We start from the raw sequence: 27,500 nt of genomic DNA on the forward strand, positions 1-27,500 counted from the left end.
ACATCTTTCCAAACACGCATATTAGTACCAGCACCATTAGTACACATTTCAATGACAATTGTTTTCATAATTATAATATATGGCTATATTGTTATTATCGAACTATATTGTAACATGTTGATTTGTGGTCACTGCTGACGTATGACACAGCCACCACTTGATGCTAGCATAGTGGCAGCAGATGGTGCTAGCATTGTGGCAGTGTAAGTGCATTGTACAGCTAGCACACAGTGCTAGCATTCGGATAGTGCAAGTGCATTGTACAGCTGGCACACAGTGCTAGCATTGGGACAGTGCAAGTGCATTGTACAGCTGGCACACAGTGCTAGCATTGGGACAGTGCAAGTGCATTGTACGTACAGCTAGCACACAGTGCTAGCATTGGGACAGTGCAAGTGCATTGTACAGCTAGCACACAGTGCTGGAGATGTGATAGTTGACATGTATCGCATAGCTAGCACACAGCGCTAATCTTCCTCCTCACCTTCATGCATCTCCGAGCCCTGAGCCCCCTCCCTCTGCTGGCTCCGCCCAGGCTGTAGCCATGGAAACGTGCCCGGGCCGTTCTTACCGTGGCTCTCCCTCTGGGCCTCGGCCTCTCCGACGCCCTGGTGGTTCAACAACAACGCCCACAACAACACAGACTGAGGGGTTAGCCGGGATATCAGGACACAGGCCAGGGCTCGAGGTGTTGCCGGGGGAACATGAGTAACCAAGACATCTTGGATACATTCCCAGGTATTGGTAACAACAGGTCAATTTCGCATTTCCATGCATTTTTTATCAAGATGATACGATTTCACTCATTTCGATTTCAATACACAACATCTGCGGATTGAGTTTCCTTGAGACAAGAAATCTTAGCACTAACATGTGCATCGGCAAAAAAGATTTTTGACTCTAAACCCCATGGTCAAAACAAATCCCATCAGGAGCACCGGAAAGATTCACCCCGCTCCCAGCCGGTGGGCTTGAACTAGACTCACATGGGTGGACATGTTCATGGCGGTCTCTGGCTCCGCCCCCGCTGACCACGTACCTGAGGACTGAACCAGCGCACGGCTGTCAGCTCGCTGGCCCACCAAGACAACACTAACCCTTACCCATCCTAGCATTGCTATGAGGCCTGCACTCCATCATCACAGGCTGTAACTCACATAGTTACACCTGTTGTGCCTTGGGCTCTATGCCATTGGTATGATAAATGCGTTTTTGTGATGCAATAGTACAATGTTTCTGTGATTTTTTACATAGGAAGAATCTAATTTGAAGATGCTATTGAAGCCGTTCTATCTTATAGTGGACAAAAGCCGAGGATCCCCTTTAAGTGAACGTATTATTATATCACCTTTTCAGAGATTTGAATTGGATCCTCTTCATCCTTCGGCTCCTTCAGCCAATCACTGCTCTCGGCTGGTCCCGCCTTGGCAACAGGCTCCCCCCCCTTGAAACAAGAACGCTCATCAACAGGCTGCGAGATTATTTGCATCAACAATTTTTATTTAACAGCAAAAATTAATTGCAAGTTTCCCGGAAAATAACGTAGAAACATACCCTTTGACCTTTCTCCGAAGCACTGATGTCCATCTCGCTTGTGCCTTCGAACATCAGACCCAACCGTCTTCTTTTGGCAGCTGTGGAGAAACAGAGACACTTTAGACAGGGGACACAATTCTCAGGGACACCGAATATGGGGACTTGAATGGTGTCTGCTTTGTAGTGTGTCGTCTAATAGAGACACGACACTACAAAGAAGACACATAATAAAGACACAGCACCACAAAGAGGACATATAATAGAGACGCAACAATACAAAGCACACTTTTATCCAAAGTGATTAACAGGAAGTGAATGCTGTTCAGGAGCAGAAGGGGGTCAGCGATGGTTCTCAATTTCTACGCTGTTATTGTGAAAGATGAGACCGGACTGTAACGAGACTTCCTGCCACATAAGAGACTGTTGGAACACAACACTACAAAGAAGACGCGAAAGTGCCATAATGGGGACATGGGGACTTATGGCACGTTGGGGTCTTCTTTGTAGCACGTCTCTATAACGATCTCTTGTCCTCTCTGTAGATTAACTCACCGGTTTCACTCTGCGACAGGAGGCAGGCTGAGGGGCCCGACGGCATCACCAGGAAGATGGGCGCCTCCACGCGACTCAGCTGTCCGTCAAACGCAGAGATTCAGAAATCACACGGAATCCACAGTTATTGATGTAATATCATCATTATGTGAATTCAGTTTGTTACTTCATTAGTATTAGTGTCACTTCCTTAGTGGATGAATCTTTGGGACGAGTGATAAATCTAGCGGGGGGGGGAATGTACCAACTGGTAGTTCAACCTATGGGTGGACACTCCCATTTGCGATGTCCCTAACGGCCGCGTTTTGAAATGTGAGCCCACTTCCTGTGTTCGGAACGTCGGGAACTCACCTGCGCAGGGGGGGGTCTGTTCATGGTCTTCCTCGCTCGGTGGACCTTCGGCGGGGGGCCGGAGACAGCAAGGCTCGAGGAGGAGGAGGGAGGAGCGGGGGGCAGCGTGGACTTGCTGGTGCCTGGCCCTGACACGCTCATCTTGGCTCTCCCGGGCGAGGAGGAGAAGGAGGCGGAGGGAGACGAGGAGGAGGTGGTGGGGAAGGAGGAGGAGAAGGAGGCGGAGGGAGACGAGGAGGAGGTGGTGGGGAAGGAGGAGGAGAAGGAGGTGGAGGGAGACGAGGAGGAGGTGGTGGGGAAGGAGGAGGAGAAGGAGGAGGCGAAGGAGGTGGATGGGAAGGAGGAGGAGGTGGAGGATGTGGTTGAGAGGAAGGTCTTGGATGCGTGTCCTGCAGAGAGGGGGTTAGGATTGTTAAAGATCAACCCTAAACCCCAAACTCACTGAAGTTCAGGGGATAAGTTTAGTTACTTATTTTTATAGCCACAACCTTGACATTTTCTTTTACAACTGACAAAAGACAACATCAATGTACATTCACTCACTCCCCTACCATCTCTCTCTCTCTCTCTCTCTCTCTCCCTCTACCTCTCTCTCTCTCTACCTCTCTCTCCCCCCCTCTCTCTCTCCCCCCTCCCCCCCTCTCTCTTCTACCTCTCTCTCCCCCCCTCCCCCCCTCCCTCCCTCTCCCTCTCCCTCTCTCTCTCTCAACCACTTACACAAACTCTATACTTTACACACATATTCCAACCAATAAGTGACCGTTTACCAAAGAGGTTCTGACCTGTCAGAGCCCTCATTGGTGGAGAGGAGGAGGGTGGGGCGTCGCCATCTTCCGCAGGTTTGGAGGCGCGCTCTTTAATTGGCAGCTGAAACAGGGATGCTGAGGAGGTCCCGCCCACAGGCGAAGGCTCCATCTCCTTGACGACCAGAGCTGTGGAGGGGGCAGCGTTACCTGCGGGGAAACACACGCCTCTGCAAGCTATCACACCTGTCTGTTTATAATATTTATATTAACATTTAGGGCATTTAGCAGACGCTTTAATCCAAAGCGACCATATCGCTGTCGGTACAGTAAGGATGTTCATAGAACCAAGTGCCAAGCACTAACAATCACTGGGTTAACCCATCCCCCATTACAACAAAGATAGCAAGGATAAGATGCTACGTGATGCTAGGTTGAAAGTGCCAGGACGTACAACATACAATAAGTGCATCCATCATCTGTCTGTGTCCATCCATCGGGTCAGGATGTTTTGATACCGTGCTCACAATATTCAAACCTCAAGAAAAAATAAACTCTGAAAGGTTCAGGGTTCGATACCCAATTTCCTTGCATCTCGATCCTTAATCACCTTCCTCTGTAGTGAATCCATCAGGATAAAATACCTCCAAAAAGGTATACTTTGAGGGTAGGACACAACCTCTCTGAAGGCAATGCTACGTGTCCATCAAATCGTCCGACAACAAACCGACTTGAGCTGACCACGTATCGGTCCCGCCGAGTCTAAATCACATTTCAGACCTACCTGTTTGTACTTGACTTGGTGCTGAGGTCAACTCTGCTTTATTTTCTAGCGCATTGTCCCCAAGGGGCTCCTTGAAAAAAGACAAACCCATGTTAGAACGCAAAAAAGTTCCATGAAGTTGCACAAAGTGAGGGTTGCTTCTGACAGTTCAGACCCATGTGCAGGTATTCGCCACTAGGGGCTTCAAACGGGAGTACCACAACACACACCAATTATTTTCGGAGTTAATATTTAATACATAAGCACAATGATAATGCTCTAGGTTCCCGTCATGATCACACACCGGCAGTGCCTGGCTTAATGAATGATGAATGGGGGGCTTATTGCGCGCCAATACACCGGGCACAGCTGGAGGATGTGGTCGGATCCAGCCCTGCAGTACGTGTGGTGGTCTTTTCTTCAACCATGGCACTAAGAAACAACACAATATCCCGGGTATGATGCCCAGCAACGACCACACAACCAGCGTTTCTGTTCTGATTGGATACATCTGTGTCCAGTTAGCGTTGCAGCATAGCTCGACAGAGACAAACCAGCAGCTTAAACCAGCACTGCTGGTCCAGCAGCATACTGGTCAGAAATCTGAGATAATTTCACTCTATGGCGCAACTTGTGACGTTTTTATGCATTGATCGTCCGTCCTACTCCGTGTCTGATGCTGTAAGTGAGCATGTAATGCATTTGCACCTTCAATTGCCCAGGTTTCTTTACCTTTGTCGCTGTTTCAGATGCCGACGACATGTTTCCCCCAACTGGTGCTGACCAGTGTTGCCAGATTGGGCCAGATTTCCCCGGCCAATCTGGCAACCCTGGCTGAAACCCGCTGCGGCCAGGGTTGCCAGATTGGCCGGGGAAAACTGGCCCAATCTGGCAACGCTTTCGATGACGCCATAGCACGTATCTGACGTCGACGCGCCTAGGACACGCCCCCTTTTGCGGTCCCGTTCGCTGTGGACCAACTGACCCAGGAACGGTTGTCACGTTCCGGCCCACCGTGGAGACATCGCGATATCTGCTTACGAGATCTGACCTCAGGTCAGTTTTACACGTGAATCACCGAAGAAAATCGTTTAGAGGAAGTGGCTTCAATCCGGGGTCCAAAATAAACACACACGGGAGATGTGGTCGACGGTGTGACACGGGCTTGTCAACACAACTAGATAACTTTACCACACAATCCGTCTCGAAATCTTCACCTTTTTTTTTTTTAAAGACGACTCCAACCAATCAGATCCGCGCTGGAGGAGAGACGCGCCCGTGAGTATCTGTGAAGTTGTTGTGATCCGGACCGAGCTCTGCTGAACCGAGTCTGCTCATCATACACTAGACATCAAGCAGATGTAGAGCCCAAGTTAGCCCGCATAACATTCAACCCGGTAGGCCCCGAGGAGTTCAAATCATTGATCCGGGGCGTTGATCAATGATCAGTCGTCTGTATCCTGTTCAGCAGGGGTCCGCGTCGTTTGACGACACGTGTGTGGGTCTAAATGGGTCGCGCCGTCAATCAAAAGTTACGGCGTTATGAATGGTTGTCCTTCGTTGTCAATACTGAGCACAACAATAAGAAACGCTTGTTACCGGTGTATACTAGTGATTTCAGAGCCACAGTATGGCACTATACGTAGTGTTGTATATTTGTCAAAACAGACCCAATCGTTTCAGGTCCTCTCAGTCCGCGCCTGCTTTGAAGGTTGTGTTGGATTTTTAAATAGGTGGTCAGGTCTATAACTTGGTTGTGTGCGTATATATGCGTGTGTATATTCTATTAAGGGTCACCAAATTTACTACCGGGTTTGATTGGCCATTACAAGCCTTTACAAAACCAACCCATTACTATTGACATCAACCCACCAGGCCACCCTTTGGACTGTCTCTCCCCCCCTCCCCCCAGATGCATTTTGGGTTGATCCATCCATCATTGCTCGTGTGGGGCGCTCCCACTTGTGACGTAACTAATGGGTCGATTTTGAAACGGCATCAGCATCATACCTGGTGACGGTGGAACGGGGATTCACCCACTGTGTGCACCCCCCCCCCCCCCCCCCACTGTTTGCAGACAAGATGGAGGCGCTGTGCTTCCGGCTGCCGGGCCACGGGGACGCCACGCTGAAGCACATGAACGCACTGCGCTCCCGCCAGCACTTCTGCGACGTCACCATCGTCGCCAGCGACAACCAGACGTTCCGGGGCCACAAGGTGGTGCTGGCGGCGTGCTCGCCATTCCTCCGCGACCAGTTCCTGCTAAGCCCCGCCTCCAAGCTACAGGTAGATTGCCACGCCCCAATACAGACGTTCCCCTGGTCACCTTGGTTACCGAGGTTAATCTTTGAATTCACTGATTCCCCTGATTTCTTTGATTCCCTCGAGTTCCTCCTCAGCAGGTCGTCTCTGTAACGAACGAGAACCTCAAGACCCAACCCTGCGCCTCTTACATAGGATCCCAGACCAGCCCTCCTCTAACCCCCAGACCCCCCCCCCCCCCCCCCCCCTCCCAGGTGTCCCTGCTCCACAGCTCCTCGGTGGTCTGTAACCTGCTGCTCTCCTGCTACACGGGGGTCCTGCAGTTCGGCCCCGAGGAGATCGTCAACTACCTGACGGCCGCCAGCTACCTGCAGATGGAGCACATCGTGGAGCGCTGCCGCGGCGCGCTCAAGAAGTACATGCTGCACCGCGGCCCTTCCCCCCAGCCCCAGGTGGGTCGGAGGTCGGGGATCCCGCGCTCCCATTGGTGGTCGGCGCGTTTGACGGGCGGGGGGGGGGGGGGGGGGGCGGGGTTGCGGTCTGTGTTAACTTGATGCGTGGAGCGTTAGAATTAACCGATGAGATCAGATTATATGCACTTTGTTTATGCTTTGTTCATCTGATATAATCTTAAAATAAGATATAATCAGATGAAATAAAATCAGATTATGTTCGATTATCATATTGGCATGAATTAGATGGATAGATGCATAGATTGAAATGCAATAAAATTGATTAGATTAGATTGAATACTCGGTTAAAGGCATATTGTACGATTTTCAGTGATATGCACTTTTTAATATGTTGTTGAAATTGGTTTATACATCCAGACAGCAATAAATAACTTATGGGCAATGAAAAAGAAGCGAAAAAAAAAAGAATTCTGTATCTGCTATAAACCTGTTAAAATGCTTACCAATCTGAGACATTGTACCCGAATCTAAAGAACCAATCACAAGCCTGCGCGTTCTCTCCCCTCTGTGTACGAGCCTGAGTCGGCCTGAGCGCGTTCACGGAGGGCAAAGAAAGCGTTGTTATCATAGTAGTTCATGACAGTGGTCAGTGGACTAGACCTAGTGAGCCTACAACGTTAACACGATGGAAGAAAAAAAACAGAAGTTACCACTGCCACCGTTACTTGCCCCGGTTCATCATTTTAAAAAGGCAAGAAAAGGAAAGACAGAAAATGAAAAGGCAGCAACAAAAAAAAAGTTGGAGAATGCTCGAGGAAAAACGAGAATAAATATTGGATTCGCTTTTCAGCGATGGCGACAGCTGAGGGAGTTGAATGGCCTGAAAAGTGACGCAGTGGTTGCCGTTGAAGTAAGCCGTAAGCAGCATTAGCGCTCGTGCACGGCTCTGTGTCGAGGGGTTGGGGCAGGGAGTCCTGAAGGGTGGGGGAGGAGTTAAACGGAACTCCGAAGAGAAGCTAATTTCAAATCATGCTAGCTCTCTCACATCGTACAGTATAGCTTTAAATTGGGATGGATTGCATGAAATTTAATTTACAATATGACACATTACCGTGCATCAGATTATAATAGGATAGAGTAGTGTGTGTGTTTTGTGTTCAGGGTCTAATGTGCGCCATCTCTCCTCCTCTGGTCACAGATCAAGACAGAGGGTCTCTCCACGCCCGTCATCGTGAGTGGCACCTCCGTGTCGCCCCCTGCTGGCCACGCCTCGCCCTCGCAGCCGGCCAGCCCTCATGGGGGATCTCAGGACGAACACGGCGAAGGGCCGGGTGGGGCCGGCGATCACCATGGCAACAGCCCCCTGCTGGACGAGTCGTGCATTAAGGTAGAGGGAGCTGTCGGTTCACACCCCTGGGGTTCTCCCAGCGTATCCCGCAGAGGCGGTCGCCCGTAGGTGACCTTCATCTGGCGTAGCTTCGTCTTCCCCGTTTTCTTTGTCACACTCGGTAAACCCATGGAAGCCATGCGCTTGACTCCGAACACGACACGTCTTTTGAATCAGTTCGGCTTTTTCCCAGTCAAAAGGGGAACAAAGCAAACAAAGAGCATGAACTCTAAACAGGGGTCAAACAGCACCCGCTGCTCTGCAGGCTTCGAGCTCTTGTTTCCCCGCGCGTGACGCCACTAACTTCTGACGTCATGGCTACAGAAGCCTAGCTCAAAATATGCAACTTTTTTTGCTAAACATAGCTCTTACTCCGAGGTGACGTGAAACTCTCCGTCAGGGCGGCCGGCGGCTCGCTACGTCTTCCCCGTCACCTTTTAGTTCTAAACGGGGGAAACGTGGATAAAAACGTCGACGAGGTCCCCCCCCGCTCCTCGGAAACCTTCCGCGCGCACGACGGCAAATTCGGTGACTCTGCCCTCTCCGACCGGCCCCCCCCTCGGTTCTCCTTCTCTCTCCCCGCCTGCAGGTCAACGCCTCGGACGAGGAGGAGGCGGCGGCGGCGGCGCGGCGCGAGTACGAGCTCTTCAACGTGTACCCCCCCGACGAGGAGGAGGAGGAGGAGGAGCAGCAGCAGGGGGGGGCGGAGGGCCCCCAGGACGACCGAGGAGGCCCCTCGGACACCTCCCACGGAGACCCCTACTCCCGCATGGACGGGGAGCTGGGAGGGGGAGGGGGGGGGGGAGGAGGGGGAGGGTTCGGGGTGAACCCCTCGGAGCAGGAGGAGCTGGAGATGGGGGGTTTCCTGCGCGACAACCTCTCCATGGCGGCGGCGCGCGTCTTCCGCCGCCGCTACTCCGAGCCCCGGGCGGGCCGGGCCCGGGGGCGGGGCTTCAAGAAGAGGAAGTGGGCGGGGGCCCAGGAGCGACGGCCCCTGGGTCTGGCCGGCCCCCACCCGGACATGTGGTACCCCGGCGGCGGCGGCGGCGGGGCGGGGGGGATGATGGGCGGCGGGGGGCCGTACGGCGTGGACTACAGCCGGGCGGACGCCATGAGCGCGGCGGCGGCGGCGGGCTACCTGGGCGTCGACCTGCCCCCGATGGACTTTGGCGGCGGCGGCGGCGGCGGGGAGGCGCACGCCGACGACGTGGCCGCCATGGCGGCCGCCAGCGACATGCACCACCGCTTCCTGCTGGGCGAGGGCACGGAGCACGGCGAGGGCGGCCTCGGGGGGCCGTCGTCGGAGGGCGGCGGCGGCGGCGGCGGCGGCGGGGACGAGTCGGTGGCGGTGGTGGGCTCCACCTCCAGCGTGGGGGCGGGGCCGGTGATCTGCGACCACTGCGGCGTGACCTTCCCCTCGCCGCACGCCCTGGCGGCGCACGTGCGCGCCAGCCACCTGCTGTACGCGTGCCCGTGCTGCGGCAAGCACTTCCAGAGCGCGCCCAGCCTCACGCGCCACATGGCGGTGCACCGCGGCGGCGCCGGCAAGAGCCACCAGTGCCCGCTGTGCTACAAGACGTTCACGCAGAAGTCGACGCTCATCGACCACATGAACCTGCACAGCGGCGAGCGGCCGCACCGCTGCGCCTACTGCCACGCCCGCTTCGCCCACAAGCCCGCGCTGCGGCGCCACCTGAAGGAGCAGCACGGCAAGACCACGGGGCAGAACTCCCTCCACGAGCAGGAGGAGCGCGCCCGCGAGGAGGGTGGAGGAGGTGGTGGTGGTGGTGGTGGTGGTGGTGGAGTTGGAGGGGTGGGGATGGAGGGGAAGCCGATCAGAGAGGAGGAGCAGGAGCTGATGATCCAGGAGCCGTCGTTGTCGTAGGAACGGATTGTACCCTGGGGGAAGCGGGCCGGGTGGGTCTTGGACTGACGTGGAGGAGGAGGAGGAGGAGGAGGAACCGATGATCCAGGAGCGGTTCCTCGTCGTCGTCGTGGAAACTGATTTTATCATTTACATTTACATTTAGGGCATTTAGCAGATGCCCTAAATCTGTGTCTGGGAGTGGTGGCCCTTATGGGATCAGGGGTCTTGGATCTGGGTTTGGCTCGAACTGAAGTGAAGGGTCTTTTGAGCCAAGCGGCTTTGGGACCCGGTTTATGATTTTTGAAAGGACATCACCGGTTAGCCTTCCAAAGCACCGTCTCTTATTTCCTCCATGAATCACGGATGTGCAGACAGTGTCAAAGACACAATATCTTGATCGCCATATCGGTGTACACACTGGCACTAAACGCTGTTATTTTAACTAATTTTACTAGAGTCAAGGCTGCTTTGTATTAACTGGGTCTTGATAGTTTCAGATTTTAATATAATATAAGACGATACCACACTGTGACCGAGAATGTGTCCAAAATACGATTTTATGAAGGCGATACCATTTCTTATCTTCTTAAAATAACTGGCAGACATCTCACAGCCACCGGCGAGCACAGAGAGTCGGACTGTGACCGTGACTGTGAATAATATCCAATCACATCATTCTGTGATTTTGTAATTGTAAGTTTGGGGGAAAGAAATCCCCTTTTTACTGGGGTAAGCCCGGACATGTCTTTCCATCAGAGACCTATCTACTGTATGTCAACTAAATCTACAATGTCGTGTTGAACTGAAAAGGTACTCTATTCGCCCTACTAGTGTTCAAACTAAGCTAACCTCGAGATTAAACTAGATGTTTGGAGTGATCCCTTTGTGTGCGGAATTGGTTTCCTACATTTGTGTGAATTTTTTTTTGTAAATGAAATATTCCTCATCGTCATCCGCTTATCCGGGGTCGGGTCGCGGGGGGAGCAGCTCAAGCAGGGGGCCCCAGACTTCCCTTTCCCGGGCCACATTGACCAGCTCTGACGGGGGGATCCCGAGGCGTTCCCAGGCCAGTGTTGAGATATAATCTCTCCACCTAGTCCTGGGTCTCCTCCCCACTGGACGTGCCTGAAACACCTCCCAAGGAAGGCGCCCAGTGGGCATCCTTACCAGATGCCCGAAATATTTTAAAGTAAAAAAAAAATTGCGACACTTCTGTCAGTACATCTCAATGATAAACTCTAAAGTATGAAGTCGGGTTAAGTAACAAGTACAGGATTGAGGATTAGGAGATCATTCAACCCACAAATCGGCCTTCGTTTATTAAGGAACAATCAAGAGATTTGTGTGCGTTTTATAGTACGGGACAAGAATATTAACTATTTAGTTATATAGCTTGTATTCATGGAGTTCAGATACAGGTTTTAACTGTCCGTAACTTCACGCCACCTAGGTTGCAAATAATGACGCAGGAAGGCTCACATGATGCCATGCATGAGATCTCCCACCGGGGTGTGTGTTGTTATGGCTGGATCAAACCTTGCACATTGATTTCTATAACAGGTGTGCAGCCTCACTCAGCCGCAGAGTCTGACTCTGGCAAGGAGAGGCTTCTTACACAGCTGTCATCCACACACGCTACACGTTATCCACACACACACACACACACACCCCACAGGTCATCAACGAGGAGGTACGAGTGAGGAGATTCTTTGGAGCTTTGGTTCTTTCTTTGGTTGTTTAGACCAGCCAGCCGTCATGCTCTCAATCTATGTTATCAGATGTTACCTACAGGGTGTTATCTGCAGGTTTCAGCAAGTCAAATTTTAAGACCTTTTTAATACCACCTTGAATTAAATTTAAGACCTAAAACACGCGATGGTGGGGCCGTCGGGGGTCTGTAGCGGCTGTATTATAACCCAAGCATAGCATGTGTGTCACTAAATGGGACTCATTCACCTACCCGTGGTCGCAGACTAGCTAGCAAGCACGCAGATAATTGTTTATATATGCAGCTAGCAAGAAAGAAGCCTCTCTACATGTCCTTCCTGAAAAGTCCCACGAGGAAAATAATGCCCCGACAAATTTAAGACTTTGAGTTACAGTAATTAAGACCAGCATATGACATTTGTAACGAATTTAAGACTTTTCAAGGCCTTAAATTTAGAGGACGCAAGGGAGGCTTTTTGAAAGAGCAGATTTTATTGAGCTCAGACAAAACCAAACTAGACCTCTCTTCGAGGAGCCAGCTAACCCTAGACAGACAATAACAAATATGAGCTAAACGTATCATGTGCACATTCCTCCAGACGATGAACCACACTGAGAGGAGCCGCCGATGCTGCCACTATGGGTAAGAAACAGCGCCCGTGTCCAAAAAGGGGAAACAGAAAACAAACGGTTGCGTTGAAGGGTTAAAAACTTAAAGGAAGTCCTCGCTGTACACCACCTGGTTCCTCTTGTCCCGGTACGAGCCTTTAGCACTGTTCTGGACCGCTGTGGGGAGGAGAGAGAGGAGTAAGCACACAGCAGAGAGAGAGAGAGAGAGAGACATAGACTAACAATGGAGAGAGAGAGAGAAATGAGTTAGCAGAGAGAGAGAGAGAGACTATCAATGGAGAGAGAGAGAGGAGTTAGCAAACAGCAGAGAGAGTGTGACAGACTATCAATAGAGAGGGAGAGAGATGAGTTAGCAGAGAGAGACATAAAGAGACTGTCCATAGAGGGAGAGAGATGAATTGGCATAGAGCAAAGAGAGAGACATAGACTGTCCATAGAGAGGGGGAGAGAGGAGTTATCACAGAGCAGAGAGAGACATAGACTATCAAGAGAAGGGGAGAGTTGGCAGAAAGAAAAGCTGGCCACTCCCTAAAAGGGAGTGAAAGAAAGACTATCACTGAAAGGTAGATATAGAGCCTGTCCTGAGAGTTCAGTTAGCAGAAAAAATTCTGGCAAATGGGAGACCATTTGAGAAGATTATTCTACCACTAAAAGAGAGGGAGATATAAAGAGAAATGGACCATCACTAAAAGGGATAGTGAGAGGGAGAGTGCATCCCTAATTGTGTTGAAGAGAGAGATAGAGTGGAGAGAGGTTTACCCAGAGAGGCCCAGACCGATTTCCCGGTGGCAGCATCCAACATGGGCTGCTTCTTGGCGATGCTGACCTTGATGTAGACGTCCCCTACGGTGGTGCCGTTCAACTGGCACACAAAAAAACACGGGACACCTGGTTAGTGGTCGCCGTGGTAACTGGGTCAAGACCAGACGTCAGTGTTGACCCCAAATATCACGACGTTCTGCGGAGAATTGGTACGAACCTCGGCCACGGCCTGGTCGGCAGACTCCATTTTCTCAAAGGTGATGAAGGCACAGCTGGAGAGAGCAACGCCGGAAAACAACACACATCAGTCATCATGACATCTGCAGACAAGTACTTTGCTGTTAATCCTAGATGGGAAATGTGCTTGTCCCAGTAGGAAGAGAGAGGACACTAAAAACGTAATAACAAATGCTCAATAATTAAACTGAACTGAAGGTGTTTACAGGGGGGGTTTTGAACAAAAGAGTCCAAGTCTCACGAATCAGACTTTAGAAGAAGGAGCTCAAATCTGATTGCTGAACAGCTCAAATCTAGGTTAAAGGGGCATTTCACTTTTTCCTTGCTTCACATTTGTATATATTTGAATGTACAAAGAAGCGATGAAAACAAATACGAAATCTGAGCAGTAGACCTGAAATCATTGTTATTCTTGTTGGATCAAGAGTGGATCATTGATCCAGAGAGCCGCATGACACGGGGCGTTGTGCGTACTTGCGGGGGTTGTCCATGGAGACGTCGATGATGGTGCCGTGCTGGGTGAAGGCGGAGCGCAGGCTGTCCTCCACCATGCCGGAGCCGTACACGTACACCGTGTTCCCCTTCCGAGCCGCGCGCTGCTCTGCGTACGAACCTGGGGCGGGGGGAGGAGGGGAGCACCAACAAGACATTCACTTTTATATTCAGGGCATTTAGCAGACGCTTTTATGCAAAGCCAATTTTAATAACTACATTAGTCAGAAGAAGGAGAAACAACAATAGCAACAACCGCTGCCGCTAACAATCAATAAACAACAAGAGATGAAGCGGCGACGGAGGGAAGCAGACAAGAGGCCGACAAACACAAACGTCTGTCTTACGTCTGAAGGGCCCGTCCCGTTCCCGCATGCGGTCTCCTCTGTCGCGACCCCGTTCCCACTCCCGGTCCGGGTCGCGCTCCCCGCCCCCGCCGTGATCCCGGTCTCTCTCCCTCTCGCGGTCTCTCTCTCGGTCTCCCCCTCGCTCTCTCTCCCGGTCTGGGCCGCGGTCCGCCTCTCTCTCCCTCTCCCTCTCCCGGTCCCCCCCGGACCCCCCGCCGCCGCCGCCGCCGCCCGCCTCCTCCTCGTCCCGGGGGGTGACGAAGCTGCGTGACATCACATGAAGGGGTTGGTTTTACGTCAGACCACACACGCGCACACACGCGCACACACACACGCACACACATACACACAGTTAAGATCATGACATCATCAGATCATCTCTGGAAGCGGATTGGACGTTACCTTTCATACAAGGGTTTCCTGGGGCCTCCTCTTCTGCTCGACTGGAGAGGGCGGGGACAAGGAGACAACATCAACAACAAAAAATAATGATTGTGCATCCATCTATCTATGTTTTCCTTTTATTTAACATATTAGTCTCTTTTTAAGACTCACTGCTGATTACGGCGCTCTACTTCTGATGTGACGCAAAACACGAGCACCCACAGATAAATAGAGAACATCTCATCTCATTGGGCGCTTTGAATTATTGTTCTCATTTTGGATCAAAGCATCTCCAGGACGCTGACAAAGCGATGGCAAAGTCAACCCAGCTGAACTAGCATCAGGAGGGTTGCGGTTCGTAAAGTAAAGACTATAAGCATCAAATCAACAGAACAGAATGTGTGTTTACATCGGCGAGCTCCTCGTCTGTGGAGACGCTCCTCTGGAAGGGTAGGAAGGCGGGGATGGGGCCTTTCTCTGGGTCCTGCGGGGGGGGGGGGAGAGACACACAGCACACCTCAGTCAACATTCATTACAGCTCCACACTGTGTCTGTGCTGTTCAAAAGGCAGCTGGTCGGCCGGTTAGTCACCTTGAGTTTGATTTCCAGGGTTCGCGAGCGCTTGAACCCCGAGTTCTTGTTCTCAGACTTGATGGCGCTGATGGCGCCCGACTTGATCAGCATCTTGGCTTGCTCCGTCGCCGTCGCCGTGTCGACCACCGGCTGGTCGGACAGCGCTGTGAGCGGAACAAGCCGCAGTGGGGTGAGTATGAGACGGCACACACCCGATATATTGGCTGTACCCCGATACGCGGTGTTAAAGACTACAGTAGGTTCCACAGCGATCCCAATGGAGACAGGACATAAAGCCAAACATAGTGGGGTAGAACGAAGAAACATCACATCTTCTGAAAGCAATCGGCCATTTTTGAGGCAAGCAGCTTTGGGATCCGGTTTAAGGTTTTTGAAATGACATCACCGGTTAGCCTTCCAAAGCACCGTTTCTTAATTCCTCCATGAATCACGGTTGTGCAGACAGCGTAAAAGACGCAATATCTTGATCGCCATATCGGTGTACACACTGGCACTAACCGCTGTTATTTAAAGAAATTTTACTAGAGTCAAGGCTGCTTTGTATTAACTGGGTCTTGATAAAAAAAAGAAAAAATCACATCTTCTGAAAGCAAATCCAAACCCAGAAAGTAAGTAAACATCTACTTTGTTTTGGGTGTAGGTTCACAAATGGAGTTAACTAAACCCAAGAGCATTCTGTATATCAAAAACACAGAAACCGGATTCTGCTGGTGCAAACTCAGCAAATGAACGTGTACAGCCTTCTCTTCTCCGTGCAAGCAACACAAAAGCCCACTTACTGCGTTTCAGCCCACCCTGGTTGGTCTGGCTGGTGGAGCTCTGCTTCTTCAAGGCGAGGAGAGCCTTTTTCTGGGGGAAACCACACACATGTCGTCCTGAGGTGGTTAATACGTTTAAGAACGCGAAAGTGCTAAACTTCAGACGGGGACATCATCGTTTACCTTCTTCTTGAGTTTTGCATATTTCTTCTGCAGAGACTCCTCTTCGTCCGTCAGGGAGCTTGGCAGGGTCACCATGATGCCACCTGCAACCGTGTTTAAGATAGATCAATTCAGGTAGAATGGAATCTGGGACTGTCTGAATTAAAAAAATTAAACCAGCATCTGAAAAGCATCAACATTGACTCCGTGGCTAACCGAGGCTAGCTGTTGATCCACACAAAACTTCCCCAATGACAGAGAAACACGTCTCCTTTTTTGCAAGGGAAATAGGAGCGACTGGCAAAGCCAGAAAGCAGCAGAATATATATATAGATATAGAAAATATGCGTTAAATGTGGAAACAACGGGAACATACACTGACTGGAGCAAAGCTTTCGGAGCGACGACGACTTCGGTGTGCGACCACAACAATGACGCGGAGAGATGACGGAGGTAAGGAACGTCATTTGCTTCTTGGACCTTTCAGCTTGGGATAATTAATAAATAATCCATGAAATATCTTCTAAAAAGTATATTCCTATTTTACAACCGTAGCCGGTGTTTCACCTGTAGAATATATATATTTTTTTTTTTCCCCTAACAAAAACAAAAACTTCCGCTTGTCAAACTTGCCCACTTCCGGCGCAAGACGTGTGGCAACTTTTGCTTTCATTGTCGACTACAGAGATGCAAAGAACAGGTAGGAGCAAACGCCTCTTAAAGATTATCACTTAAAATCGATCAAACTGCACCTACATTATCAATAGCATATCATTCGCATGGCTGGTAAATAAAATATTGTCTCTGTTCATCCTCGGGAATCCACTCACACTTAGTTGTCAACCAGGTCTACCCTATTCACCAGGTTTTACATTATTTAAAATTACGCGTTGAAGACAATCTGTGAGATATTAGTCTCCGTAGGCCCTCAGTATGTGATGTTTTTTTTTTATTATAACACATGCGTAACGTCAACAGCGATGTAGTATCTTTGTTGCGATAGGACTTGTTTTGTTGTGTCACGTTCTGGCCCCAAAGTGAGCATGACTCATTGTGTGTTTGCCCTTTGTTATTCAAATCACCTCTCAAAACGTGTGCAGTGCTACCCCCCGTCGGGCCCACAGACCTGCCCCTCTCCCTCCTGGAGATGGGCTGCTCCGGGCGGTTCGAGCTCATCACCCACCCGCTCCCAGGAGACCAGCCGCTGCCTCCACAGAGCACGGTCAGTACACACCGGCTCCTTACCTTTGACTCTTTAAATGCAGAATGTGATGAGCTTCGCATGGCAAGCGTTTAAACATTACGTAGCACCCTTCACCACAACACTTGTGCTTTTGTAATTGAGTTAGAAATAACCTTTTTTTTTTCAACAAAATGTATGTTTATCTTGTAGACGTGTATCTTTTAGAGTTTTACATACTCGCATGAATGATCACGTAAAGACGAGTACACCTTTTAAAGGACAATCGATTCAAGACAATGAGTGAACCAGAAGGTAAAGGATGAAAAGCCAGCGCAGAGATTTGTTTTAATAGAAAGCTGTGGAAAGGGATTTTTGTTTGTGTGGCTGGATAATATAGTTACAAATATATACAAGTTGGATACATCCTTGTGTGCACCAATGTAATAGTCTGTCCTGTATGTAACTGTGTACTTACAAGTGGCCTGTACTGTATGTCCTTTTTTTTTGTTGTAGTTCTCTGTTCTGTATTATTAACTGTTTCTCTTTGGACTACAGCTCCCATGTGGCCTCCCTCCCACCAGCGTAGACTTGAAGACAGAAGTAAAGAGACAATTTCTGTCCGACCCCGCCTGGCTGCCCCTCCACGACATAGACGCTGCCTTCCACAGGTTCCTCAAGTACGTCACATGACTACAATACCCACAATCCCATCCTGAATGGGATTGTGGGTATTGTAGTCCATCCATGCTGTCACTGTGTGCTGAAACTGTCATACAGAAGGATGTCACAGGGTCGACAGCAACTCAGGAGGTAGAGCGGGTTGACTGGTAACAGAAAGGTTGCTGGTTCGATCCCTGGCTCCTCTTAGCTGAGTGTCGAGGTGTCCCTGAGCAAGGCACCCCACCCTGACTGCTCCTGACGAGCTGGCTGTCGCCTTGGGTGGTTGACTCCGCCTTCGTGTGTGAATGTATGAATGAATGGTTGTAAGTCACTTTGGATAAAAGCGTCAGCAAAATCCCCTAAATGTAAATGTAATGTTATTATTGTTATAACACCCTCTTAAAGATTCCCTGTTGACACATTGAGTGGATTTCCAAAATAAAAGCCCCAACTGTTTTGGCTATGCTGGTTCTCCTGAGGACCTCAGAGGGAGTGATTGTGTGTGTGTGTGTGTGTGTGTGTGTGTGTGGCAGGGTGTCCCACAGGGACGTGCAGGTGGATAAGCTGCTGCAGTGCTCCCCCTCACCGCTCCACTCCGGTCTGTCGGTGGTCCGAGACCCCACCACTGGCCTGCTGCTGGACTTCACAGAGGTAACACACACACACACACACACACACACACACACACACACACACACACACACACCCTCGTATTTACACGCACACACACACACACACACACACACACACACACACACACGCACACACATAACTGCTCTGCACTGCACTGTGATGTTATATATATGATACCATTACATAGAATTAAATAAATATATATTCAACTTTATTCTATCATCTATAATTAAAACATTTGAATAAAACACCTGAGATGGTTGTGTCTCCGATAACATATTAAGCTAAGGCTAACCCTCCAGGGTTAGCGACGCTTCCAGGGGGTGTTGCTGTGTTGTTACCCTGACGCGGTGCCTTGTTCCCCCAGGTGCTGCTGGAGGACACGGGCCTGTCTGCCAAGAACTCCCTGTCCTTCCAGCGCCAGCCTGGCCCCCCCGCAGAGAGCCTGCGTGGCAGCAACACCAACTTCCCCTTCCTGCCGGGTCAGTCACGCTGTGGACTGGACTAGAATTGACCGGACTGGACTTTATTGGTTCATTCGTTTCGACTTGAATGGACTGGACGGGAATGGAAGACCTGGACTGGAATAAAGTAGAGACTGGACTGGACTGAACGGGACTAGAGAATAGCGTCTAGATGGGATTAGATTTGATTTGATGAGATTCGATTAGACTGGACTGGATTTACTGGACTGGACTAGAGACCGGACTGGACGCTAGGCTGGATCGGACAAGCCTAGACGAGATTGGATACGAAAATGATGCTCCTCTTCTTCCTCAGGAGGCATGGAGGAGCTCAGCCTGGAGCAGATCCAGAAGAGGACGGCGCTGGAGGAGGACATCGACTTTGAGAGCGGTACGCATTTCACTCTCAACATGTCAATCATCTTACGCAATATAGCAAAACGTCTGTCTGTCTGTCTGTCTGTCTGTCTGTCTGTCTGTCTGTCTGTCTGTCTGTCTGTGTCTGTGTGTGTGTGTGTGTGTGTGTGTGTGTGTGTGTGTGTGTGTGTGTGTGTGTGTGTGTGTGTGTGTCTAAAAGAACGAGGATGGTTTGATTACTTTGCCTTATCTTACGTCAATATGCCTCAATAAAAAATATACAAAATGCCTCAAAATAACCAGCTGTCATTTCCTGACTTGTCTCTCTCTCTCTCTCCAGGTCTCCTGCAGGTCCCCCCTGGACTCAAAACAGGGATGGACTTCAGCGGCAAAGGCACGACCACAACGGCCATCACAGTTTACAACTAACACAACACCACACAACACCGCAAAACCATATCACCAGTGTGCTTCATTGTGATTGGTCGATCTCTCTCTGTCTCTCTCTCTGTTGCCGTGCAGACGCCACCTTGGCCAAGCCAGAGGTGAACCTCATGACGCTGCTGTCTTCCTTTGATGACATCATGACTCTGGAGCCAGAGGTGGTGGAGCAGGAAGTGGGCGGAGGTATGGCGGAGAAGGCCAAGCTGCCCCGCACCAACAGCCTGGAAGACCTGGGCATCAAGGTAGGCGCGGACAGGAAGTTAGCACGTTAGACAGGAAGTTAGCACGTTAGGCAGGAAGTTAGCACTGGACTGTTTCCAAACCTCCAGTTTGGGAAACGGAGATGGGTTTGGTATTTCATATTCATAGAGTCTACATTAGATGACAACGTATGTTTCTGTCATTTTACCCGTCTAACAGAGAATACAGAATACTTTAGCCCCCTCTGTTCTCCGTTGCTCCCCCAGGACACGGGCCCGCCCGCTGCAGCCTCGGTGAAGGGGGTGGAGGCCAAGGCTAAACCACCGGGGGAGCCAGAGAGCACCAAGAAATGGGCCATCCCCGTCGACATCTCCTCCCCCTGCCTGGACTTCTACAAACGCATCCCCAACCCCGCCTTCAAGGTGGGTCGCCATCACACCCCGCGGCACCAGATGAGCTTTGGAAGACGTACACCATAACAGAAGCAGAATGTAACAAATACAGTACATACCAGCATCTAGGTTACATTTAGAGTTACGGCGTTTAGCAGACGCTATTATCCAAAGTGACTTACATTAATTGCAACAAGAAACAACAATATGTCGCTGGCGGTATGGTAAAGATGTTCATAGAACCAACTGCCGAGCACTAACAATCTCTAGCTTATCCCATTCCCCGTACACAACAGACTAGCACTAGTTTCTGTTCCACTCACTGTTGCTGTCTCCTACGCTGCCGTTTCTCCCTGCGGTGATAAACCGAGTTTCGTCTTCTCTTGACCTGTTTGGCTGTAGACCAGTGCCAGTAGAGGGTTACTCTAAAACCTGATGTGTCGCTGCCAATATGTGCGTGTGTGTGTGTGTGTGTGTCTGTGTCTGTTTGTGGGTGTGTTTTCTCATGTGAGTCCTGATGTGGTACTGCCAATATGTGTGTGAGTGTGTGAGTGTGTATGTGTATGTGTGTGTGTGTGTGTGTGTGTGTGTGTGTGTGTGTTAATTAGAGTCCTGGTGTGTGTGTGTGTGTGTGTGTGTGTGTGTGTGTGTGTGTGTGTGTGTGTGTGTGTGTGTGTGTGTTAATGTGAGTCCTGGTGTGTGTGTGTGTGTGTTAATGTGAGTCCTGGTGTGTGTGTGTGTGTGTGTGTGTGTGTGTGTGTGTGTGTGTGTGTGTGTGTGTGTGTGTGTGTGTGTGTGTGTGTGTGTGTGTGTGTGTGTGTGTGTGTGTGTGTGTGTTTACTGTTAATGTGAGTCCTGGTGTGTGTGTGTGTGTGTGTGTGTTAATGTCCTGCTGCGTCTGTCCCCCAGTGGCCCTTCGAGCCGGACGTCTTCCAGAAGCAGGCCATCCTGCGGCTGGAGGCCCACGAGTCTGTGTTCGTAGCGGCACACACCTCCGCCGGGAAGACGGTGGTGGCCGAGTACGCCATCGCCCTCTCCCAGAAACACATGACCAGGTACGGCTAGACCAGGAACACATGACCAGGAACACATGACCAGGAACACATGACCAAGTACGGCTAGACCGGAAACACATGACCAGGAACACATGACCAGGAACACATGACCAGGTACGGCTAGACCAGGAACACATGACCAGGAACACATGACCAGGTATGGCTAGACCAGGAACACATGACCAGGAACACATGACCAGGTACGGCTAGACCAGGAACACATGACCAGGAACACATGACCAGGAACACATGACCAGGTACGGCTAGACCAGGAACACATGACCAGGAACACATGACCAGGAACACATGACCAGGTACGGCTAGACCAGGAACACACGACCAGGAACACATGACCAGTTACTGTTAGACCAGGTAGACATGACCAGGTACGGCTGGACCAGGAACGATCAGATACACCGAGGTAGACGGATACGGAGTCTTTACACTGTATATAATATGTATATCTTTCAATACTTTCTATCTATTGTTCAATGCTTAACGTTTAGAAAAGTGTTGATTTTACGATTTGATGTAAAGATTTATATTTTTACATCTCCTCTGCCGCTCATCTCTCAGAACGCCGGTGCGGTCTAACCAAGCTCTTGTCCTGATTCCCGGCTTCCCATAGGACGATCTACACCTCCCCCATCAAGGCCCTGTCCAACCAGAAGTTCCGAGACTTCAAGAACACGTTCGCAGACGTGGGGCTGTTGACGGGCGACGTCCAGATCAGCCCCGAGTCCTCCTGTCTCATCATGACCACCGAGATCCTCAGGTACCCATGACAACCACACCAGGTCTCGGATCCGAAGCAATTCCATTCGATTGGATTAGTATTGCCCTTTATCACGGGTACAGTCTACAAAGGGCTTAGCAGGCCGTATACAGCATCTATGACTACCCCCCCCTGTCCCTAGCCCCCCCAGAGGGCAAGAGAAAACTCCCTCCTTCCAGGGATGATCAGGAGTGCAGTCGGTGCCATTATTGGCATAGCTTCATACAGGCAAAAACAAGATGGTGTTGGATGTCACGGGGGTGCGTTTGAGCCCTGTCCCCCCGACCCCTTCTCCAGGTCCATGCTGTACAACGGCTCAGAGGTCATCCGGGACCTGGAGTGGGTGATCTTCGACGAGGTCCACTACATCAACGACACCGAGGTCAGAGCACACCTTCACATTCAGACGAGTGACGAGACTGAACCAGACCAGTCCTCCTCAAGCTAGGCTCACCGAGGGCTGGACGATGAATCGAAATTTTGATCGCGATTTCGCGTTTTTTTTTATTTGACAGCTGGATACATACGGTATCTGTATATCATTTTAGAGTGGAACATTTTATTTTTGACCATTTTGTGTACTTTTTTTTTTGTATTACTTAAAGGCGAAGTTCTCAGTTGCAAAAAAGAAATCAGAGAGACATGCTGAATAAATACAACATGTTTTCAAACTCAAAAATAATCGTTTGAATAATCGTGATTTCAATATTGACCAAGATAATCGCGATTATGATTTTTCCCATAATCGAGCAGCCCCAGGCCTACCTGAGATCCACAAGGCTGGATTTAATCATGTAGATCATTTACGTCTATTAAGATTAACTCGTTTTGTAGATCTGAGGTGTCTTGTGAGTCATGATTAACCTCCGCCAAACGCTGGCCTGATGCACTTCAAACATCTGGCTAATGTTAGGCCGACGCCTCTCTCATATCTGGCTAATGCCTTGCTAATGTCTACCTGTTCATTTGTTAACATCTGGCTAATGTTAGCCTGGATGCCTTGCTAATGTCTCGCTAATGCGCTGCTAATGTCTGGCTAATGGCCCGCTGACGGGCGTCCGGTCCCCAGAGGGGCGTGGTGTGGGAGGAGGTGCTGATCATGCTGCCGGACCACGTTAGCATCATCCTGCTGAGCGCCACCGTGCCCAACGCCCTGGAGTTCAGCGAGTGGATCGGGTAGGCGGTCCTCAAGTTACAATCTGTCCAAAAGTACTACTTCTACTATTTCTTATGGTTAAAGTGTTAATGAGCCAGTGAACCCAAAAGCATTTATTTTTTGGTTTAAATGTTTAACAATTTTTATAAAACGAATTCACTCAAATTAGCAAATGCTGAGAAAACAAGGACCTACCTAGAAAAGATTAGATTATAACGTCATAACACTGTGTGTGTGTGTGTGTGTGTGTGTGTGTGTGTGTGTGTGTGTGTGTGTGTGTGTGTGTGTGTGTGTGTGTGTGTGTGTGTGTGTGTGTGTGTGTGTGTGTGTGTGTGTGTGTGTGTGTGAGTCTCTGTATATGTGTTTGTGTCTGTGTCTGTGTGTGTTGCGGTGCAGCCGCATCAAGAAGAAGCACATCTACGTGATCAGCACGGCCAAGAGGCCGGTGCCGCTGGAGCACTTCCTGTACACGGGGAACAGCAGCAAGACGCAGAAGGAGCTCTTCCTGCTGCTCGACCCCACCGGGAACTTCCTCACCAAAGGGTAGGCTTCGCACACAGGGACTGGTCTCTGGTAACTTCCGGAGCCTTACATTTTTTGTTCTGGAATGTTTCAGAGCATTCCAAAACTTTCCAGACGTAGTTTGATTTCTGGTCACTTCTGGAACCTTCCATTTATAGTTTTTCTTTTTTTTTGTGTGTGTGTGTGTTCTGGAATGTTTAAATTATTTCAGAATATTCCAGAACTTGCCAGATATGCTCTTTTTTCGCCAGAAGCACGAATGTAGAATAGAACTACATGGGATACATAAGTATAACCGGCTCCGTTACCATAGCCAACAAAAACCCAAAACGAAACATATGTATAAGGGTAATATATAACTTCTCAAGTGTGTGAAGAGGGGATTCGACATCCATGAAGCAGGTTCAAAGCAGATCCCTGTAGGCTAGCTGCAGCCCCCCCTAACAGCATCCACACAACACCAGAAGGATCCGTGTGTCTGTACTGAACCCAGAGACCGGGCCCTGAGTCTTTGTAGTAGGATCTCCGACAGTCAGGATAACGGAGGATGATGAAACTCTTTCCGGATGGCTCGTCTCCTAGGTACTACGCGGCGGTAGAGGCCAAGAAGGAACGCACAAGCAAACACGCCCAGTCGTTCGGCACCAAGAACGCGTCCCAGTCCACGACAGCCAATCAGGTGAGCTCTCATATTTGGTCTGTATCGCTGTTGTCTCATAAGTGTTGTATCTCAAGATTTGTCCGGTTTTAGCCTGGTCCTACCAGACTCTCGTACTTCATTTCATTTGTACAGAGAGTCTGGACCTACTCAATTGACAACCGTTAACTCACTTGAAGGCGGGTGTCTGTTGAGGTTTAAAACTAGTGGATCTGCCCAGTGCCACTCTGGATTTGCCGTAACCAATCGCTAACGTTTGGCCGGGAATAACGTTGCGCGCAGGCTGTAAGCAAACCAAACATGGTGCGTGAAGATGTCCGTCATTTCTAACATTTTTGATGTTTTTATTTCTCTCTCTCTCTCTCTCTGTCTCTGTCTCTGTCTCTCTCTCTCTCTCCCTCTCTCTCCCTCTCTCTCTCCCTCTCCCTCTCCCTCTCCCTCTCCCTCTCTCTCCCTCTCTCTCTCTCTCTCTCTCTCCCTCTCTCTCTCTCTCTCTCTCTCTCTCCCTCCCTCCCTCCCTCTCTCCCTCCCCCCCCCCCTCCAGGACAAGGCGCAGTGGCTCTCCCTGCTCCACTTCCTGACGTCGCGGCAGCAGACGCCCGTGGTGGCGTTCACCTTCTCGCGGACGCGCTGCGACGACAACGCGCGCTCGCTGGCCTCCATGGACATGACCAGCTCGGTGGAGAAGGCCGAGATCCACTCCTTCTTCACCAAGAGCATCAGCCGGCTCCGGGGCGCCGACCGCAACCTGCCCCAGGTAGGGGGAGGGGTTCCTGGGCGGGAGGGTCTGGGTCAATGGGGGGGGGGGGGGGGGGGGGGGCAGGAAGTGGGAGGCGGCTATGGGCTCGCCGGTGGGAGGGGCTAAAAATAGATCAAAAATATATATTTAACCTGGAATAACGGGTATCGGAGGGGCGGCAGTTAGGAGGGGGGGTAACAGGCAGGAAGGACCATATAAAGGTGTGGAAACGGCTATGGGTGGAGCCATAGATGGCAGATCAGAGGGGGTCTTAGCAGGCAAGTAACGGTATGGTTTTCTCCTCGGTTATGGGAGGAGCCTCAGATAAAGTGGCTCCCAAGCTGCCCCCCAGGAAGGGAGGATATTACGTTTGTTTGGTCTGTGTTTTTCTGTTACACATCCTTTTCTTGCAACACAGTTGAAGAGCTGTTAGCTGTTAGCCGTTAGCTTAGCGGCGTTCCTCCGCTCCTCTCTCCGCGGTAGATCCTGCTGATGAGGGACCTGCTGAAGCGCGGCGTGGCGGTCCACCACAGCGGCATCCTGCCCATCCTGAAGGAGGTGATCGAGATGCTGTTCTCGCGCGGCCTGGTGAAGGTGCTGTTCGCCACCGAGACCTTCGCCATGGGCGTCAACATGCCCGCCCGCACGGTGGTGTTCGACAGCATCCGGAAACACGACGGCACCGGCTTCAGGAACCTGCTGCCCGGTACGCAACTACACACACATCCACTCCCCTCTCCTCTCCTCTCCTCTTTCGACCTCTCCTCTCCTCTCCTCTCCTCTCCTCTCCTCTCCTCTCCTCTCCTCTCCTCTCCTCTCCCCTCCTCTCCCCTCCTCTCCTCTCCTCTCCTCTCCTCTCCTCTCCTCTCCATTCCTCTCCTCTCCTCTCCTCTTTCGACCTCTCCTCTCCTCTTCTCTCCTCCTCCACTCTTCCTCCTCATCCTCTCCTCTCCTCCTCATCCTCTCCTCTCCTCTTCTCCCTCTCCTCCTCACCCTCTCCTCTCCTCTCCTCCTCACCCTCTCCTCTCCTCCTCACCCTCTCCTTTCCTCTTCTCCCTCTCCTCCTCACCCTCTCCTCTCCTCCTCACCCTCTCCTCTCCTCCTCACCCTCTCCTCTCCTCCTCACCCTCTCCTTTCCTCTTCTCCCTCTCCTCCTCACCCTCTCCTCTCCTCCTGACCCTCTCCTCTCCTCCTGACCCTCTCCTCTCCCCCTCACCCTCTCCTCTCCTCCTCACCCTCTCCTTTCCTCTTCTCCCTCTCCTCCTCACCCTCTCCTCTCCTCCTGACCCTCTCCTCTCCTCCTCACCCTCTCCTCCTCACCCTCTCCTCTCCTCACCCTCTCCTCTCCTCCTCACCCTCTCCTCTCCTCCTGACCCTCTCCTCTCCTCCTCACCCTCTCCTCTCCCCCTCCCTCTCTCCTCTCCTCCTCACCCTCTCCTCTCCTCCTCACCCTCTCCAATGCCTCCCCCCTCCAGGAGAGTACATCCAGATGGCGGGCCGCGCCGGTAGGAGGGGCCTCGACGCCACGGGAACCGTCATCATCCTGTGTAAGAAGGGCGTGCACGACATGGCGGACCTCCACGTCATGATGCTGGTGAGCTCAAATAAACTCACATTCCCACAATGCAACAGGCTACCGACTCTTTTCACTTTAGATGAACTCAAATGATCACAATTCAATAGGCTGTCTCATGCCCTTTTCACTCTAAAATAACTAAAACACGCAGAAATCGTCTTTATTCTAACAAGGTATCAAAGATGAGATGATTTATTGTAATAATCCCTTGAGGAAAATGCAGATTTATTTTCAGGTAGTTTTTCCATAAGTCGTCCGTTGCTGTGGGAACCCTAATGTTGGGGTCTGGAACATACGGACGCCTGTCATGTATCTGTCGTGTTGACCTCATGTTGTGGCCCCCAGGGTAAGCCCACGGTGCTGCAGTCCCAGTTCAGGCTGACCTACACCATGATCCTCAACCTGCTCAGGGTGGAGGCGCTCAGGGTCACGGACATGATGAGGAGGAGCTTCTCCGAGAACCACCGAGACACCCAGGTAGAGGCCCTGATAGTGCACACCTGGTGGACAGGTAACACACCTGGTGGACAGGTAACACCCAGGTAGAGGCCCCGATAGTGCACACCTGGTGGACAGGTAACACACCTGGTGGACAGGTAACACCCAGGTAGAGGCCCTGATAGTGCACACCTGGTGGACAGGTAACACACCTGGTGGACAGGTAACATCCAGGTAGAGGCCCTGATAGTGCACACCTGGTGGACAGGTAACACACCTGGTGGACAGGTAACATCCAGG

At 50.9% G+C, this 27,500-nt stretch overlaps 4 protein-coding genes across 13 annotated transcripts in view; 2 read left to right on the plus strand and 2 right to left on the minus strand.

Moving 5' to 3' along the window:
- Positions 1–4,786, minus strand: part of ehmt2 (euchromatic histone-lysine N-methyltransferase 2) — a 19,374-nt gene extending 14,588 nt beyond the window's left edge. Inside the window, exons 1-10 of one of the 8 annotated variants that reach the window (XM_060043373.1) lie at positions 4,678–4,684; positions 4,250–4,377; positions 3,967–4,036; positions 3,222–3,410; positions 2,440–2,828; positions 2,089–2,167; positions 1,555–1,634; positions 1,349–1,444; positions 987–1,046; positions 485–608 (exon numbers count right to left, since the gene is read on the minus strand). In XM_060043373.1, coding sequence (XP_059899356.1) covers positions 485–608; positions 987–1,046; positions 1,349–1,444; positions 1,555–1,634; positions 2,089–2,167; positions 2,440–2,828; positions 3,222–3,354 — 961 coding nt within the window. In that variant the 5' untranslated portion in view covers positions 3,355–3,410; positions 3,967–4,036; positions 4,250–4,377; positions 4,678–4,684. Of the gene's footprint in view, positions 1–484; positions 609–986; positions 1,047–1,348; positions 1,445–1,554; positions 1,635–2,088; positions 2,168–2,439; positions 2,829–3,221; positions 3,411–3,966; positions 4,037–4,249; positions 4,378–4,663 lie in introns of all 8 variants that reach the window. The other 7 variants (XM_060043372.1, XM_060043370.1, XM_060043368.1 and 4 more) reach the window with 7 other exon arrangements.
- A 150-nt stretch (positions 4,787–4,936) lies between these two features.
- Positions 4,937–10,752, plus strand: LOC132451090 (zinc finger and BTB domain-containing protein 12-like). The gene is made up of 5 exons (XM_060043380.1): positions 4,937–5,223; positions 6,023–6,231; positions 6,462–6,659; positions 7,819–8,007; positions 8,597–10,752. The coding sequence occupies exons 2-5, from the start codon at positions 6,028–6,030 to the stop codon at positions 9,890–9,892; spliced, it is 1,887 nt and encodes a 628-aa protein (XP_059899363.1). The 5' UTR covers positions 4,937–5,223; positions 6,023–6,027; the 3' UTR covers positions 9,893–10,752.
- Positions 10,753–12,054: 1,302 nt separating this feature from the next.
- Positions 12,055–27,500, minus strand: part of nelfe (negative elongation factor complex member E) — a 52,136-nt gene continuing 36,690 nt past the window's right edge. The window contains exons 1-11 of one of the 3 annotated variants that reach the window (XM_060043375.1): positions 16,324–16,470; positions 15,969–16,051; positions 15,807–15,876; positions 15,025–15,170; positions 14,843–14,917; positions 14,452–14,492; positions 14,050–14,312; positions 13,685–13,823; positions 13,191–13,245; positions 12,971–13,073; positions 12,055–12,367 (exon numbers count right to left, since the gene is read on the minus strand). In XM_060043375.1, coding sequence (XP_059899358.1) covers positions 12,294–12,367; positions 12,971–13,073; positions 13,191–13,245; positions 13,685–13,823; positions 14,050–14,312; positions 14,452–14,492; positions 14,843–14,917; positions 15,025–15,170; positions 15,807–15,876; positions 15,969–16,051; positions 16,324–16,414 — 1,140 coding nt within the window. In that variant the 5' untranslated portion in view covers positions 16,415–16,470 and the 3' untranslated portion in view covers positions 12,055–12,293. Of the gene's footprint in view, positions 12,368–12,970; positions 13,074–13,190; positions 13,246–13,684; positions 13,824–14,049; positions 14,313–14,451; positions 14,493–14,842; positions 14,918–15,024; positions 15,171–15,806; positions 15,877–15,968; positions 16,052–16,323; positions 16,471–27,500 lie in introns of those variants that run through there. The other 2 variants (XM_060043377.1, XM_060043378.1) reach the window with 2 other exon arrangements.
- The window catches only part of skic2 (SKI2 subunit of superkiller complex), a 21,362-nt gene continuing 10,371 nt past the window's right edge, over positions 16,510–27,500 (plus strand). Inside the window, 19 exon segments of the mRNA XM_060044066.1 lie at positions 16,510–16,647; positions 17,048–17,169; positions 17,686–17,807; positions 18,324–18,441; positions 18,791–18,905; positions 19,204–19,278; positions 19,585–19,638; positions 19,767–19,930; positions 20,156–20,311; positions 21,191–21,336; positions 21,965–22,111; positions 22,409–22,493; positions 23,181–23,287; positions 23,664–23,810; positions 24,372–24,468; positions 24,992–25,204; positions 25,670–25,892; positions 26,662–26,780; positions 27,108–27,239. Coding sequence (XP_059900049.1) covers positions 16,635–16,647; positions 17,048–17,169; positions 17,686–17,807; positions 18,324–18,441; positions 18,791–18,905; positions 19,204–19,278; positions 19,585–19,638; positions 19,767–19,930; positions 20,156–20,311; positions 21,191–21,336; positions 21,965–22,111; positions 22,409–22,493; positions 23,181–23,287; positions 23,664–23,810; positions 24,372–24,468; positions 24,992–25,204; positions 25,670–25,892; positions 26,662–26,780; positions 27,108–27,239 — 2,355 coding nt within the window. The 5' untranslated portion in view covers positions 16,510–16,634.

The sequence above is a fragment of the Gadus macrocephalus genome, chromosome 22 (assembly GCF_031168955.1).
Source record: "Gadus macrocephalus chromosome 22, ASM3116895v1".
Lineage (NCBI taxonomy): Eukaryota > Metazoa > Chordata > Actinopteri > Gadiformes > Gadidae > Gadus > Gadus macrocephalus.

Bases quoted from the DNA above. Each gene is read 5' to 3' on its own strand.
- LOC132451090 (XM_060043380.1), top strand. From the start codon at position 6,028: ATGGAGGCGCTGTGCTTCCGGCTGCCGGGCCACGGGGACGCCACGCTG. The intron at 6,232-6,461 runs GTAGATTGCCAC...CCCCCCTCCCAG, and splicing joins GCCCCGCCTCCAAGCTACAG to GTGTCCCTGCTCCACAGCTC. The intron at 6,660-7,818 runs GTGGGTCGGAGG...CTCTGGTCACAG, and splicing joins GCCCTTCCCCCCAGCCCCAG to ATCAAGACAGAGGGTCTCTC.